The 18,504-nt window shown below is 32.9% G+C and overlaps 1 protein-coding gene across 1 annotated transcript; it reads right to left on the reverse strand.

Moving 5' to 3' along the window:
* Positions 1-237: 237 nt before the first annotated feature.
* Positions 238-14,621, reverse strand: LOC125055426 (ankyrin repeat domain-containing protein 50-like). Its single transcript, XM_047657883.1, has 10 exons — positions 14,517-14,621; positions 7,057-7,172; positions 6,240-6,394; positions 5,594-5,726; positions 4,971-5,153; positions 4,225-4,330; positions 3,120-3,260; positions 2,435-2,526; positions 1,763-1,912; positions 238-1,348 (listed from the first exon to the last, which is right to left on the reverse strand). The coding sequence occupies exons 2-10, from the start codon at positions 7,165-7,167 to the stop codon at positions 1,028-1,030; spliced, it is 1,392 nt and encodes a 463-aa protein (XP_047513839.1). The 5' UTR covers positions 7,168-7,172; positions 14,517-14,621; the 3' UTR covers positions 238-1,027.
* Positions 14,622-18,504: the final 3,883 nt, after the last annotated feature.

An 18,504-nucleotide genomic window follows, 5' to 3' on the forward strand; every position in this document is an offset into this window, starting at 1 on the left:
GCTTTTAATCGATATGTTTTAATCGATATGGCGTTTAAACTTCCTCCCGTTATTGCTATTAGGTCGCGGAGCATGGCATGCGAACTGCATAGTGAACCAATAATATTATGTCGACATATGGTTTTGCTAATCTTCAGAGGTGAAGTTGTCAAAATTACAATTGTCTTAGTATTCGCAGCGAAGGGTATTTACATAATATGGATTTTGTCGAAGGTGTTTAGGAAATAAAATAATAAGTATTTAAAAATATTTAATAACTAAATAGCGTTGAATTGAGTACGTAAAAATCTTAAATCTAATATTATATCACAAATATATCACATTTTTGAACCGAGTACAAGTTCACTAATGATTTACATTTACAGTATAACATTTAAAGTTTAATTATTGCTCCGTTAGCTAAAATTCTCTTCTCTTTGCTTTTACACCTCACCACAGGTAAACCTATCGAATTCGAATGTCAATTTATCTTATTCATAAGCAATCGGTCTGCGCCATTTTAATAAAGTAAATCCTACTCTTTCTGTCAAATTATGTTACACTCTGAGATACAGATATTACATGCTATTTTATATGGGAAGATCGTTTTAGAATTTCTTAAAAGGCTTAGTTTTTAAAGTTTAAACAAGCGATGTGCATATATAGTTCCATATATTGAAATGATAATGTGAAATATTGTTTAATTCAAAAGTAGACTAAAATTTATAAGTATATACTCTAATTAATAAAATATGTTCTTATCTATAATTCTTCCAAGATATAAAATATGAATAAAAAAATAAATATGATTTATAAACTAAGTATATAGTTCAGAAACGCCTTTGACACTTTCAATACAATAATAATTCTAATCTAATCTTAGCATTACATTAAGTCTTATTTTACGTGAAAAATCGTCATTGATATAACTTTATTCTTAGATCCGTCAGTACCTGCGTACAGTTATTCCCGAATTTCGGGCAAAATTTGTCTACTGGCAACAGAGCCATAGACAACAGAAAAAAGCCATATAAGCAACCGCAACTTTTTAACTACACTCAAAAAGCAGGTAGCGGTGAAGAATGGTAGGTATGTCTAACTTCTTAACAACTTTTGCAAGATCTGTACCAAATATTTTACGCATAAATATTCTAACTTGCCCAAGCAAGGCAATTGGAGTCTTAGCACGTTTGATTAAAGCTTCTTTTTGCGTTGGTGTAAGAATGTTGTTTCTTTTAATCATGCAGAGGTCAAAGGATTCAGCGGCGTTTAAAAGGAGATAGTAGATATGTTGGTACTCTTCTAGCGTGACGTTTTGAAGGTGGTTGAGTATGCCGTCTGGATCCCGAAATTGAGTTTTCATTATCACCTAAAGATAGAAAAATTTAAATGTTATTTAAATTCTTGGATTTCATTTTGTTTATGACCGAAAAGCTCGTGTCAGCTTATAGTGTTGATGTTAAATGTTCTAAAAATATTTACATACAATTTAAAATTTTCACAACACTAGCTACAAAGGTCTGAATGTAAAATTCAAGTGTACTCCTCCCTCAAAGGCCGGCAACGCACCCACTAAAAATGGGTGTCGATGGGTTGCGATGACTGCCCTTTTTGGGCGTCCTGCAGGATCGTTTGGCCCCCTATTATATATATAAAAAAAAGAATCCACAAAAATTCTTTACAATTTGCTCAGGGTTATAAGGCCTCTAAATCCATACGTTTTTGACATACGAGAGTCATACTTAGCGCTGTCACGTTTTAGAATGTTACCCTAAGCACTTACCCTAGCACCACTTCTCAACAAAGCATAGACAATATCAGCATCTGGCTCAGTGTTGCTAGCTAAGTATTCGGCCAGTGCCGGTCTAAGTTGAGCCCCATCATCTTCATTGTACACCTTTTGATTTGGATCTGCTCCACTTTCAAGTAGAATCTATAAAAACATTTTAGAACAATGGTTATGGTAAAATAACTTTAAAATTTAAAATGGCGTCTTAATTTTATACTGTCAAATAGTCAATCTTATTTTACAATTGTCTTACTCAACGGGGTTAAATTACTTCAATATATTATTATAATCTCCACGACATATTTCATAAATTAATGATAAATTCCTAGAAACTAGTTACAAAAGTTAGGCTTATCTTTTCTTATTTAAATAAAATAAATCAGTGGCTCTTTAGGCCTTGGCCTCAGATTTCTAAATCTGTTTCATGGTCATTAAATCTAATAGGCAAGTAGGTGATCAGCCTCCAGTGCTTGACACACGCCGTCGACTTTTTGGGTCTAAGACATGTCGGTTTCCTCACGATTTTTTCCTTCACCGTTCGAGCAAATGTTAAATGCGCACATAGAAAGTCCATTGGTGCACAGCCGGGGATCGAACCTACCACCTCGGGTATGAGAGTCGCACGCTGAAGCCACTAGGCCAACACTGCTCTCTTGTCTTATTTACCTTTACAATTTCCTTCCTGTTAGATATATTATCAGAGCAGGCGACATGGAGCGGAGTGCCTATCACAGAACTTGACGCATTTACATGAGCACCTGTACAAGAAGAAATAATTATACTCAGTAAAATGGACAGGTAAAGCGATTGAAAGTCGAGACTTAGCGTATGACAGAACGTCAAATACAATAATTCGTAGTTAACATTGGAGTTATATTGGAAAATGAAGATACTTGTTCGCGCTTTTAGTAGGGAATAATCTAGAAGCGATTTCTGCAAATTTAATGACACTGGCCACATTACTAACATTGTTATATAATAAATGTATCTTTAAAGTATGATTCCAGTATGTCAAATACAATTCGTTTTATTCGACACACATCAAGTCTGAAAATGTAAAACATGCGTTGGCAGAAAAATGTGCTTTTTAATAGAAGTTTATTTTAAGAAGAGTAAGGGACATTACTAGTAGTTACTATTAAGAAGCTGAAATGGCAGTGGACTGTGCAAGTTATAAGAGGTATTAAGGAGAAATGGTCCAGTAATCTAACAGCAAGTTTTTACAATCATGATGGGATATGTGGCGGCGCGTCACGCGCAATTAAAGCAAACGGAGAAGAAGTGGTTGTAACATGTTGATGAAAACATCAACAACGTTTGTTATCAAAGGTTAAAGCAAATAAATACTTACCAGCTTTAAGTAACATTTGAACCACATCCACGTCTCCTTTGAGTATGGCCAGGTCAATAGGCGATGGTTTGTTCAGGTCTGGACTTTCATAGTTGACTTTCGCGCCTTGCTTTATCAAGAGGTTAACTACTTCGGTATTTCCTGTAAGGGGTATTATATGGGTATTTAAAATATTCAAAATTGACTTTTTGGTACGTTTTTCAACAGAACATAACTAAAATGAGGCAGATAAAGATGTTGTCTATGAGTTCTTGTCAATTCTAAACTCGTTTTTACTTTATGAAAAGGTGTCATTTTTTTACATAACAGTTTTGAGTAATATTTCAAACTTGTTAAAACAATCATGGTGTCTAACTAAAAACCTAGTCAAAATCTAATTCTTTTTTAATACATATATATATATATATATATATATAGATATTAGATATATAAAAATGAATCCCTATTTCCCTTGGCCACGGCATCACGCGTGATCGGCTGGACCGATTTCGCAAATTTCTTTTTTTGTTGTGTTGTTATTGTCTGGAAAAGGTTCTTATGAAAGAAAAAAATAAGAACATTGCGGGGAAAATTAAAAATTTAAGAATACTTAACCACCATATTAAGTAATCCTGTCTTTTGTTACATTAATACATATATAATAATCTATCACATATGTCGCCTGTTCCCGTGTTGGAATACCAACATACCTATTTATATACGCGCCAGAAAAACAAACAAACAATGTTGTATATCATAAACAATTAGAATAATAAACACTGTTTCTGAAATATTTTTTTATTTAAACCAATTCAAAATCAATATTCATAGTCAAGTCTGTCGGGTCCGCTAGTTTATAATAATTAAGGTATTAGTGGCAGCTAGGTGAGGGGTACCGGGTTCGATTCCCGGTTCAAGGGCAAGTTTTAATTTAATTTAAATTTGTTCTCGGCCTTTGGGTGGGTTGTGCGGTACCGGGCGAGTGCCTAAACCGTACATGGAGGACACGGTCGAATTTCTAAAAACAAGCACGAATTATAAAAAATCCTATACTTGACGCTGGCTAGTGCACAAATCGTGCCAAAGCCATTAAAAAATAAAAAATTAAGGTATTAAATAAACTTACCACTCAAAACGGCATAGTGCATGACAGTTCTGTAATCATTTCGCGCGTCTGTCAACGCGTTGATGTCTGCTCCGTAGCTGAGAAGCATCAATACTGATTCGATTCCCTGTAAATTAATTAAAACCATTATGTACAGTGTACACTCTAAGTGTGTACCCTTGACAAAACACATTTACGTGTTTTAGAAGCGCATCAATTACTAATCATACCAAGTGCCAAATCCAGTCTGTTGTACAGATTCCCGTTAATGAAGACGCTGTTAAGTGTTGGGATAAATTATTAAGATATTTAAAGGGATAATTATTTATTTGATGAGCAATGGACTAAACTAGTGGGGTGAGATGTGATTGGGATAAGAGTCGCGCCCGGTACGAGGTCTGAATGCGAACTAACTTAAGTGAATATAATAAGATATAATGAAAATGAACACACAAGCAAATCATATTGCATGGTGTCATTAACATTGCAAATACCTGTACGGTTGTAAATCGTACTCGTACAAAAGCACTATTACGATTTTAATGTATTCACATTTTTGACTTTCTTGGGTATTGTACTTGCAACTGTAATTTTTTTTAAGAATTTTTGCAAACCATTTTACGATAAAAAACACGAGGATGTCCTTTTCTTTAAAGGTATGGCCCGGGGAAGCAGAGTTCACAGTAGCGGTATTGTGTATTATGTTTTAAATATTATATATTTAATTTTTTGACTCTATCGTATTGGCTTAGTACTGTAAGGATTACCTTCCGTTGCCGGGCAGCTTTCATCAGCGGTGTCAGACCAGCTCGGTCCCTTGAGTCAGGATTGGCACCAAACATGAGCAGCAGCTCCAAGTATTCAGGGTCTGATACCAGGTTGATTTCAGAGCCGAAAAAGTATCTTTTATTGGGGTCCGCACCATGTTCTAATAATAAACGTGCTACGGCCTGTAAGCGATAAACTGTTACTACGAAATACGTTTATATGTGAAGTTTTTTTATTTAAAAATTTATTTCATAAACACAAATATACAGAATTTACAATATTCTTAACCAACATAGTAATATGAATAATAATTTAAAATATTCAAAATAAAAATAAAACAACGAGTGTTTTTGCCCTGTGGCAGTGTACCTTTAACGCTGGCAGCATTTCCTCGCTGTATTTTTTTATTTTTTTTATTTATTTATTTGATGCACAAAACACATTACAATCTTTACAAAAATAAACTTAAAACTAAGAGTTTTGAACTGGATTCTAACGTAAAACTATGTGCACACTGTAAATTATTAATATTGCGATACTTATTCCTTGAGCTTATATTCTATATTTATATTTAAGTAAATTATTTTTATGTATACCATAGATATATCATAGAATAACTTACATAGTGTTTATTCCGTATAGCGAGCCGTAGTGGTTCATCGCACAAAGTGGTTCTTGGGAATTCTTCAGCAGTATCTTGTCTATAGTCGACAGCAGCACCACTTTCGAGTAAAAGTTTTACTAGTTCTGTGTACCTGGGTAAATAAATCGTAATCGAAAATTAATATAATAATATATTTAGTATATGATAAAGCTATGAAGGCGCCTTTAATATTTGATTTTAACTAACCAAAGTACGTCATAAAATACACATTATGAGGGTAGAATAATAAAAAAACAATATCATCCACAAAAATACTACTAATCAATCTAAAAATAAGCTTACAACTAATATTTTTACTTAATACAAAACTTTGATTTAGAACTAATTACTGCATTATATAATTTATTACCAACACACAAATATACAGTATTTAATAATAATAATTAAAAATTTATAAATAGAAAATGCAAACAAATCTAATAAGTTTTCATGGGCATTTCCTCGCTGTATTGCGATACTTATTTGTTGAGCGAGGAAAGCACCAGCTCTGGGGTAACTGATACTATCTACCAGGTGCCAACTTAAATCTTTAATTAGCGCTTATGCACTTGAACTCACGGCCCCAGAGGCTACTCCAAAGGGAACAGGTAGTATTCTGACATACCCGTGTTCTGCCGACAGATGGAGAGCGCTATAGCCACAATCATCAGTTGCGTTGATGTCACACCCCCGTACCAAGAGCAGCCTTGTCGCTTCCAGGTATCGCTGCCAAATTGCATAGTGCAGGGGACGTAGACCTTGTGTCACTGGTTCATTGACCTGAAACCATTTTATATGAATAATATATCCTTAAAATTAAACCTTAAACACCCAACAGTCTTCATAAATTGTTATTTTGTTTTTGAAATTATATTTTATTTTGGACTTGAAATCGTAAAAATCGTTGTGCATCACAATTTATTTATTTATTTGCTCAATATATATTTATATAATATATCCAATCCACAGCAATCCGTATCCGTACCTATCTTTTATTCCCAAACCTCAACCTATAATAAAGGAATGACGAAAACTCATATCATCAGATCACAAGGGAACTTTGAATAATTTCAATTTTTGTCTGCTCGATTTCGGGCGCATTTAATGACGCTGGCCAACTCATTTGTCGAAATACACCTAACCAAAACAAATAGTTTAATACGTAGCTTATTACACGTCAAATAGTATTTTTTCGTTAATAATTGTTACATTACTAACATTGTTATATGATCAATCATAAAGCATTGTGTTTTAATAGAGAACGTTATGTTATGGCATGTGTAGGTTAAAGGTTATGAATGGTGGGGGCGAGAGGGGAAGGTTAGGTTAGTTTAAGTGGATAAAGCGAGAAAGATATGTCAGGATCGTAGCAAGTAGAGATCCGTGGTGTCTGCCTCGGCAGTGATAATATAAATAAATAAAGTAGAATAAATGTATACTACCTTAGCTCCACAAGCAAGAAGAATCCTTATTTCATCCAACGGCACCATGCGAATTATAGAGTCGGCAAGCTCGCGCTGGAGTGACTTGTCTGTTATCACTTCAGAAGGCATTATCACTGAAAAGATGAAAATAATTATAGTAACAATGTTGGTTCACAAGTTTTTCACGTATAAATAAAATGAGGCTGAATTTTAGTCTGCTTAATTTTACTACTACTACTACTAACCATAAATAATAATTGATACACTTCAAGATCAGTAACATGACGTTAATAATAATTTTACACAATTAAAATTACACTTTGTAAAGTATTCTTGGTACATAAAACGTATACGTTTTATAATCATTTGTAGAATATTCTATTCTAATCACTATATTACACTACTAAGAAACTAAAAGATCGTAATTAAATTATTCTTTAATTAATCGAACATTAGTTATGAGTAACACCACAAACAGTTTAACAACGCAAATTATTATCGTATTGTTCGTAGCACTTTTACTGCGTAGACCGAGCAGACATGTCGTAGCAAGATACGTAGAGGTTACGGCGTAGGTGCCCCAAGGTAGCGTCGTAGGGACGGATTAGATTTCCATAGGACTACACTTCTTTACAAGTATATTGCTACTAGTTTGGAGACGTTAGCCGCTTCTCTTCAATCGGACAAGCACAAAAGCCGGCGGAAAATAATAAACAGCTCGAATATTAGGGTCTTTCCTCCAACTATGATTTTGTTCCCTTTGGAGTAGAGACTCTTGGGTCGTGGGGTTCGATTGCACAGGCGCTTAAAGATTTAAATTGGCGCCGAACAACATTAAAGGTTCACTACCACACTAACTTTTTAAATTTGTTTAAATTTTCTATATGTAAATTATTAATTATTATTATTACCATTTAAGTTAAGAATATACTTAATACTGTATTGTACAACTGTGTGTTGGAAATAATTATAAATGTTTTTTTTATTTTTAGTTATTTACTTTAGATAGCTCGGTTTACGAACAAAGGAAATTGTTTGTTTACAACGCCTTTACGCCGTAAGTGACGAAAATATTTATTTTGTTTTTTTTTTATGTTACAGGACGCAAACGGGCAGGAGGCTCACCTGATGTTAAGTGATACCGCCGCCCATGGACACTTGCGCTACCGGCCTTTTAAGAGATGGTACCAGTGGTGTAACAATAGGGTGGCCGGGCTGGCAAAAGGTCACGGACCCCCGACCCAAGAGGGCCCCTGCCCAAGAGATATTATGTTCTATGGATGAATGTGAAGTCTTCAATACGCATTGGGCTAGCGTGAGGACTACAGCTTGAAGGACCCTAAGTCGACTTGGTTCGGAAATAAAGAAAATTAAAAGTAGCGTATTTAATATATAGCGTAATTTTGTAATGATTGGTATTCATAGCTTTCACAAACGCGCCTCAGATACACGTGCAATAAAAACAGCACGTGGTAAACAAGCCGTGTTTACAACGCAGTAAGCGTTGCGCGGACACATGTTCGGACATTGACATATTACACATGATAATTGCGTAGGTAATAAGTTTGTCACGTGTCTACGTCAAATATTCGTTAGAAAATTCATAGTATTGTCTATAATCCAGGAGCTATCTTTACAATAACCAAATATAATAAGTATAGTACGTACTTAAATATAACGTATTAATTTTCCATACAAATTGTATATAGACAAACGAATTCTACAAATCTGTTATTACTGTTACGTTTACGTTACAGAGTGGCGCAGTGCAGACAAAAATGGCGGGATTTGGAGGTGACATTTACCAAAAGAATATACCAGGGAATGAACAGTGTTATATAGCCTGAAATTTGAGGCTTTATTTTTCAAATTCGATCGAACGGTCGAGATATGAGTAGTGAGTTATATAAATTCGAGTTTAATGCATGTTTTACTGACATTTAACAGTTTATTATTTATATATTATTGAATACATTCTTAGACATAAACATAATAGACTAAAATAACATAATCTGAAAACATAAAAGGTAGTGTAGGTCATAAATATGCCTAAATCATTTTGGGATTCGCGAGGAGCAACCGTAGATACTTCATGAAATGATAAAATGAAATTTTCCTTGTCTATTATTAAGGTTTTTATAACGTCTTAGCTCACATCAAAGTATGTGGTAAAAATAACATATTATTAATTTAATTCAAAGTAAACAATATATTTTCTTTACCTGCGATAAACACTACGCATTCAACGTAAACAGTGCCACGTGGCGCCATCTATTGCACGAAAATAAATCCAAGGTGATCGCCCTCGGCCAATATAATATGACCTCTGTTTAGAAGGGAAGATAAAGGCAACATGTCTTTGTTTATATTGGCATTCTGCCAGTATCATTGTCAGAAAACAAAAGACTATCACGGAGTTCTCAAAGATTTAGTGATACTTAAGTGTATCGTCAGTTCATCAGCATTAATGTCAATAAACACACAGATTTTAATACACAATAAATCAAAATAAGCGACATCTAACGCCTTGCATTAAAAACATAAACATGAATGAATAAATTCGTCATTTTAAATTAAATAATATTTCTTTAAACACAGTGTTATATTTATTATATATAAGCAAACTTGGCAAAGACAAAACATAGATTAACAGACTTTTTAATTGTCCGTTGAGTGAACTGACAAAAAGTCTGCTTGATTCACTATAGTAAATATATGAAATAGTCTTTTTGTAAATATTTTAAGGCATTACTGTTTAATGTTATGTTGTTTTTTTCTATGTGTATGTATTTTTTTGTATGTGATTTCAATATAAATAGTTACCGCATTGGATAAATCTGTAATGGTTGCTTATTTTGTTGTTAAATAAATAACATTGATCTAATAAATAAAATAGTTAAAATTAATTCGCATTCACTTACATCGGTCTTTGGAAACAGGTGATAATCACGTTGACTGCTAATGGCGTAGCGCCAAACTGTCATAGTTAAATATGATTTCTTTGAGTCTCATTTAGGATTTAAATCTATATTGAATAATCTTGTTTCAAGTTCAAACACACGATTGGTAAACATTATTTTTAACACACAATTAAATCCTTTTGTCTGAAATGCGCCATTGTATTTCACCAACTGTAATTCCTGCGTTACATGCTTAATCGATGACAGATATCTGTCCCGATTCCAATACATAAACAATGTCTTCTGTTTACTACGTCAAGTTTAGCATCGCCAAATATTAAATCATCAGCTTTTTTTGCTTAGTTAGAAGTTTGCTCTATAGACACTCACACATTTACACATCCTTAGACATTCCATACATAACAAATAAATTACTAGTAAATTGTCTTGGTAAGTACATTATATTTTAGTAGTAATTCTTCATATATTATGGTGACGTGTTTTGGATATATTTTTTACTTTAAAAATTGTAAATATTTATAAAAATCTGTGTTTTCAATAAACTGTTAATTAAAAAAATTACACGGCTAGCTAGATATACAGCGATGATCTGAAACATTTTTTTTTATATTTACAGGGGCCATTGGGCAGGAGGCTCACCTGATTTTAAGTGATACTTCCGCCCATAGATACTGCTAGCTCCTAACAGGCAACGAACTTGCGAACATGCAAGTTCGTTGCCTGTTAGGAATTGCTACGCTCTTTTCTTGGAGGGCCGTAAGTCGAATTGGTACGGAAATACTTCAGTACGCAGCAGGCTCCACATAGAGGTGGTGCGGGGCAAATGTGCCTTAAAGCGCTCAAAATTTTCGCACTATAAATAAAAAATTGAATAAGAATATTTTTATTGATATTTATTATTTGTGGGTAGTTCAAAAATACCCAGGATTTGTGGATGAATATTTACAACTTAGCTCTTAGCTTTTCCAGAAAATTTTTGGTTGACATCTATTTTATGAAAGCAAAGCAAAAACAAAGCTGGGTGACATGAGCTGGGGTCTTGTTTCTTTATGGATTCGTCCAGTAGTGCATACTTTATTCTGTGATAATAGAAAGTGGAGTTTCTATACAATTATGTTCCAAATGACGTTATCACTCTAAAAATAGAGTTGAGCTTATATTTGAAATGACGTCTTTACAAGGTCACGTTAGACGTGTCTTCAAGCTGTCTGCCAATATCATTAACGTTGCTATAGCAACGCTATAACAACTATTGCAATACACTTTATAATCAACCAATCTTCTATAAAAATCTGTCAAATAATGTGATGACAGATTTTCGCAGACTTAAAATAACATTTAGAGTCGAGAATAACTGGGACAAATATACAAACGATACTTGGAATCGGTTTTATATAAAACAGAGGCAAACGGGCAGGAGGCTCATCTAATGTTAAGTGATACCGCCGTGATGATACTCAATGCTTGACGGCTCGCGAGTGCGTTGCCGGCCTTTGGGTTCGAGCTAAGTCTCGTTTCTTAATCTTACCGTTCGTGCTAAATATTAAAAGTTGGTTCTTCTTTACACTATTGTCATGTTAAAAGTGTATAAGCATAAACAATTAATATAAAAAACTAACAATTCACGTAAATACTGTTAATTGTGATTGTCTATTTTGTTAATAATACAATAACCAAGACATCCAAGAATTATTTATATTAAAGAGTAAACACAAAAGACGAATGACGTTACGGGATTTTCCGTAAACAAATATCAAACTGAATAACACGTTGAGCTAATTAAAAGTTATCTGAAAGTCTCGTAAATTTCCTTTGTTTTATAAGTCGCAAAATGGCGCGCGGTTTGAAAATAGAATGCGTCGGTTGACCCAGGCCTTGACACTAAAGCGAACTTTCTGGCATCGTTAAACTTGTATCCAGGACAAAATTCTACGCAATATTTTTAATATGGTGAAAAAACTACGTAATTTTTGTCGTAGATAATTTGTGTACATCATAATTTTTGTTTTAAGGCAGAAATGACGTAAGCTTTTAAGAAACAGAATAGCAATATTTGGACTGCTTAAAACCTCACCTCCTTTGTCGAGGGATAAGCAATAGAGTCGAAAATCCGATATTAATTTCAAATATATCTGTAGCAATAAGGATCTCGTACTAAATTAGACTTGCTATAGATTAATAGCATTACATGTATCTTTGGGTTTGATTTATTCAATAATACGATGTTTTTATAATAAATATATACTATTTTCAATATGTCTTTTCTAATTGAGCTAGTTAGTTTTCTGTAAATATAGACTGAAATAGCTTATTAGGTTAGGGTTTTAAGCAGTTTCGGCCTTGTTATTTCAGCCTGCAACTATCATTCCTGAGACCGTTGGTTCGATTCGCGGATCTTCATAAATGGACTGGAATGGAAGAAAACCGGTATTCCTTAGGCCTAAATAGTCGACGGCGTGTTTTAGGTACATGATTCGAATTTGTAATGTGCATATTATCATCGTTTCAATTACCAAAGAGATTTTATAGCAACCAGTACAAGACAACATTACTGGCTGAAAAAAAATATTGAAAATTTTTTTTTTTCCGTAAACGAAAAATGGCGCCAAACGCATTCTTTCTGTAATTGCACTACGTGAGATCCTTATTTTCTCATAGAATTGATACAAAGTACAGAGCCATGTCAATTTAATTATTTTAAACTCGACTGACATACAAATTCCTCGCCTAATCCATTTATCTTTACAGAACATTGATCAGCTGATGGCCAACTCTCGTCGTTTACGAACAAAACATGAACGTTTATGTGGTGTGTTTATAAATACGTGTGATCCCAAAATACTTATGTTTACATACGAACTGAATGAAATTAATGATTGTTTTGCATTTCCAATAGTCTGTGTTATTTACGTGTAGCAGTATACAGTATCGTGAGGACAGTTGCGTGGTACAATTTATTGTGTTTATATACTGGCTTCTGAGTTACATAGAGTCACTCTTATTGTTTTACTAAAATAATTAAATTCACCATTTTTTTTCCTACAAAACATAAATCAGTGGCGCTACAACCTCTTTAGGCCTCAGATTTCTGAATCTGTTTCATGATCATTAGTTTTTAATCTAATAGGCAAGTAGGTGATCAGCTTCCTGTGCCTGGCACACGCCGTCGACTTTTTGGGTCTAAAATATGGATATCTATATATTATTTATTGTTGTTGTTGCTTTATATTATATTATATCTGATGTTAATTTTATAGTGTATGTAATTCAAACAAATGAATAATGTATAAATGTTGTCTCTGTGTAATTATTTATTAAATTGTAGCAGATCGTACCTACGACATCCCTGAGGTCTTAGGTACGATCCCTGGCTGTGCACCAATGGACTTTTGTTCTATCTGCGCATTTAACATTCGCTCGAACGGTGAAGGAAAACATCGTGAGGAATGCCTTAGACCAAAAAAATCGACGGCGTGTGCCAGGCACAGGAAGCTGATAACTGTCTAGTAGATTGACAAATAATCATATTTGAGGCCCAGGCTTAAAAAGGTTACACCCTAATATTAGTGAAATAGGTGGTATATTACCGGTGCAACGAAGAAAAATATTTCGTTTGAGAACTTTGTTTAAAAAATCGTAATGCAATATTCTGGTTATGTTTCTGAGATAAGTAGGGTTAAGCCTTTGTGTGCCACATGTTTTTTTGAAACAAAAATTAAAAATCAGAAACATAGCGTTTAGTCTGTCTTCCGTAAGACTGACGTCAAAGTCATAAGCCTCCTAGTTAAATATAAAAATATGGATATGCATGAAACGCAAAAGCGGTAGACAAATTCGGAAAGATACACCAAATTCAGGAAACAGCAGGGTGGTCCATGGCAGAGAGCGGAACATTGCAGACAAGAATGGCGGGATTTAGAGGAATCCTTTGTCAGAAAAGGACACACAGATATTTAAACAAATGAGATGATAGAAAGATAAATGTGTCTGAAATAAAAGGCTATAATTGAAGTGAAACTTCTTTAGGCGCATGAGGGTAAATTTTTTAAACCGTCACAAAGTTTCGTTTTTGTCGAAGAAAAGGGATATATGTAGATATACACTTCTGACATGTGTACTTTGTACACACGCACTTTTTTTATAATAAAATCAGGAAAGTAAATAAAAATGTATGTTGATATTGACATTGTAACAAAACAAAACATACACACTTGTACACGCTTTTAGGCTAAATATATCAGGTCATATATCCAGAACGCGGAATAAAAGATGAAAACTGGAAACAACAAATTTGATTGGACCTACTGGAAAGATGGATGACAGAAGAAAAGATGGCAAGATGACGTAACAGAACTAGCGAAAAAAATGAATGTTGCTCAAGACAAAGAGAAATGGAAAAATATGGAGGAGGCTTTTACCCTAAAAGGGGCCATACAAATACGTGAACACTAACAAAACTAAGCTATTTAGAACTTATAATTGTACTAAGAAATTTATAATCATTTATTGTATGAATTAATTAATAAAAAAAATTAAAAGAGTGAATAAAAAAATTACCTTGTTTACTATGACTTCCAAAATACACTGAAATACACAGATCACTCTTAACACACAAATGTATTATGTTGGATGCGTGTGCTTCCTTTCTAGTTATACGTGGAACTGATTTCAACATGGAAGGAATACCTGGATATACGCCAATGGAACACTGCCAAGTACGAAGTACTGAAGCTTAGGGTAAATGGTAGGTATCGTGTGCTAAGGAAATATTTTTTTTGTATATACATGTTATTTACACACAAACATACAGTATCTACAATACATACCCTACATAGTAAGAATAATTGAAAATTGAAAAATAAAATAAAAACAAATTTAAAAAGTTAATCATGTATAATATTATATATTAAATTATAATTTTATAGCTTTATTTTAAATGAGCTCAAGGTCTCTAATCGAATTAGTTTCTTATTCTAGGCTGTGTTTAAAGGTTTAAATATTTCTATAATTGTATTGTAATTTCTTTGGACTCTAATGAAAGTTTTAACTATAAATGTGTGTTAATAAACGCGACTGCATCAACTAAATATAAATTTTAAATGTGTGTTTATATATACATTAGTTAAACGTTATTTCTTTAGAATTGTCAGATAATCAGATCTATGACAATTTCACAAAAAATAAATACACTATACAGTACTAAACCAATACGATACTGTCGAAAAATGAAATTTATAATATTAAATACGTAAGATACACAATATTCTTAATATAAACACACTCTGCGAACATATAAAGATGCAGATAGTATTGTAGAAAGCATTCAGTATGCGCAATGTCTTTGTTAATATACAAGTCAACAATGGGTACATTTCCCCTTCACACCTCACGTGAAACAACGCACTTTGTGTGTACCTTTAACATCCCTATCTGAGAATATTCCGGAGATCAATCAAATGCAACAGTTCAAAATATATAACAAGAAAACAAACAAGTTTATTTTTATATTAAGTTTTATAGTAAATTATATTGTTTGTTAATACACAAATGTCAAAATAGCTAATCCTGTGTTATGTAAATTTCGGAATCTCATAACTAAAACCATAATAATGGAAAAGCAATTTATTTAACAAAATAAATAGTTGTAATAATGTGTAATTACCTCATTGTAGTAATTACACAATACTACAATGAGGTAACGATTTACTTTACATACAAAACAATACATACATATAGAAAAAAAAAACAATGCAACACACAAATACAGTAATAAGTAGATTAAAATATTTACAAAAAGACTAACTATATTTTATTACAGTATAGGAACTGACATGAAGCAAACTTTCAAATCTATTTTTTTGATTTTTTTTTTAATTTGGCTTTGTTTAATTTTCCTGTCCACATATATTGGGCTTTTATTTCAATTAGACCACCTAAAATGGCACTTTTGAACGTTAAACAAAATACAAAGAAGATTCTAGTTGCCCCTTCCAAAAGGTAGTTTCGTGTGGAGAAGAATGGGCAAGAAACTCCACACTTACTCTTAAAATAGGTTTACAATATTTTGTTTACATTAGTTAAATAATTATATGTGAAGACAGTGTACTCTTAGAATAAAACTACTATACTAAAAAAGTTAGTATACATGTTCCTCACATATTTACAAATATCGAAACCGTAGAATATTATACATTAACACGTTCGTTGCATTACGAGATCTATCAGATCTCTTGCAGGACTTTTGTATTGTGCGTTGAACATAATCGTGTTTTTTCACTCCTTGCGGGAGGATGTAACTTGTAAAGTTCTTTAAGGATGAGCAGGACAAATATACATATTTGCTTCCTACTTAAAGCTGAATTCAAGGACTTTAAAAAATAAATTAGAGATGGATTAGGCCCCGCGGGCACGTTTCGGAAATAACACTCGCGTATATACCAGCGTGTTGATTATTTTTGATAAACAATGAGTGATTTTAAAAGAAACAGTGTAAGAAATCTATTTTATTGGTGAGGTTTTTAACAAAAAATCAACGCCGGATTATACTGCTGCATCGTCCAGTAAAATATTTGTTTTGGAAAATGTTCAAATTTGCCCCCCATTCACTAATAATGACAGTGATTCTGATTATGAAATATTTAACGATAAACCTTTTTCGTTGGAGCACACGCAGTTAAACAGCACTGACGCTTCTAAAAAAACTAAACGAATTGTTACCATTTGCGCGTAATGTGCAAGCAATCAAAGTGCTTACCATGTTTTAATGAAAAACACTTTGCATAATTAATAAAACTTTTAGAATCGATAACTGAGATATTATTTTATTCCCATCACTATTTACTACACATATTGAACTATCTTCGGTTGCGGTACGAGATACAATCGATATCTAATTTTTTTTTGGTATTTGTAGTTTATTCAAATGTCGTAACTGCGTGCGAACCTAGCAAAATATAAAGCAATTAGCTATCTTTCACCCACAAAAACTTCAAAATATATGTCATTGTTTTTTTGGAAGATATAAATTATTTTCAAAAGTGTATTTTTAGGAGACTGATTAGGTCTCAAACGCACCGGATAACCGCACAAGGATAGGCTTGTTACGAGATCTTTTAGGTCTCCAAAGCACCAGCTGAAAGTTCTTTAAAAATGATGGCGCAGTGAACGTGTTAAAGAGTTATAAAAATAATATAAAAAAACACAATAAAACAGTGTGTGAGATAAAATAAAATAATCACATTTTGTAGTATTAATCTATTCTATCCTTTTATTAGTAAGCTCCTGCGAACTCCGTTTCGCCTTAATATAATTTTACTTTGCCTACTACTTTAGTAGATAGACCAACACATTGAACATTTTGTTATGCGACTCGAGTCTGATCGCTTTTCCGTAATAAAATCCAAATTAATTATAAAATTTTAAATATTTTCCCAGTTTTTCTCTTCGTAAAAAGCTTTCTTCAGAGTTCAATAAATAAATAAAATACTCCATTTGGTCCAGCCAGTAACATATTGTGCCGATTCATTTTTATTTATATAAATATACAAGTAGGTGATCAGTCTCCTCATGATGTTTTTTTCGACTCTTGGGCCGTGGGGTTCAAGTGCACAGGCGCTAATTTAAGATTTAAATTGGCTGGTAGATAGTACTGGTGACCACAGCTGGTGCTTTCCTCGCTCAACGAATAAGTATCGCAATATAGAGAGGAAATGCTGCCAGCGTTAAATACAGGGACCAAACTTTTTAAATTTGGTTTAATATTCTGTTTATTAATTTTTAATTATAATTATTACTATGTAGGTTAAGAAAATTGTAAATACTATCTATATAACTGCGAAGACACATGCTGAAATGCAGTTAACTACAGAATCCCAGGACTCGTATATTTATGTAAAAATGTGTGCGTGTACACACGTAAGAAGTGAAACTTCTTTATGACCTTATTTTTCGAAAAATGATCTACTATATGCAACTTTACAGAAATTGATTAAATAAAGTTAAATTAGATAAAGCTTTTATTATCATAGACATGAATACAAATACAATTATTTCATTTTACCTTATTACTAGTAAGATTATTACAGAATTTCATTAATTGTAATTAGAATTATTACTATCATTGTTATCGTTATATATATTTTTGTTATTAATGGCTTCGAATCTCTTCGGATCAACCGTGGTAGGGACAAGAAAAAGATGGCGCGTAACCGAAAAATGTGACGGTAAATTTTTTTCCAACGCCGATAAAGAAGTTTGATTTCAAAAAGCATGCAACATGGCGCGTAACCGAAAAAAGTGACGATTTGCTACAACATTTCTCTCAAACGTCTATAAAGAAATTTCACTGCAAAAAGTATATGTCAATTAATTATTATCATTTATCTCATTTTAGTACACAGACAATCAATGTATTAAAGATGAGAAAATCTTCCGTTACTGAAAGAATTTTTTTTTATTATTGAATTTGAACTATAAAATAATTAAAAAAAAACAACAATAACTATTAATTTGATATTTTAAATAATAATAATAATCAATGGCGCTA

The sequence above is a fragment of the Pieris napi genome, chromosome 13, assembly GCF_905475465.1.
Source record: "Pieris napi chromosome 13, ilPieNapi1.2, whole genome shotgun sequence".
NCBI classification, from domain to species: domain Eukaryota; kingdom Metazoa; phylum Arthropoda; class Insecta; order Lepidoptera; family Pieridae; genus Pieris; species Pieris napi.

Excerpts from the sequence above, each read along its gene's own strand:
- LOC125055426 (XM_047657883.1), bottom strand. The coding sequence starts at position 7,167 with ATGCCTTCTGAAGTGATAACAGACAAGTCACTCCAGCGCGAGCTTGCC. Across the intron at positions 3,261-4,224 it reads GCACTATGCCGTTTTGAGTG|GAAATACCGAAGTAGTTAAC; the intron begins GTAAGTTTATTT and ends TACCCCTTACAG. Across the intron at positions 1,349-1,762 it reads TGTTGAGAAGTGGTGCTAGG|GTGATAATGAAAACTCAATT; the intron begins GTAAGTGCTTAG and ends TTCTATCTTTAG.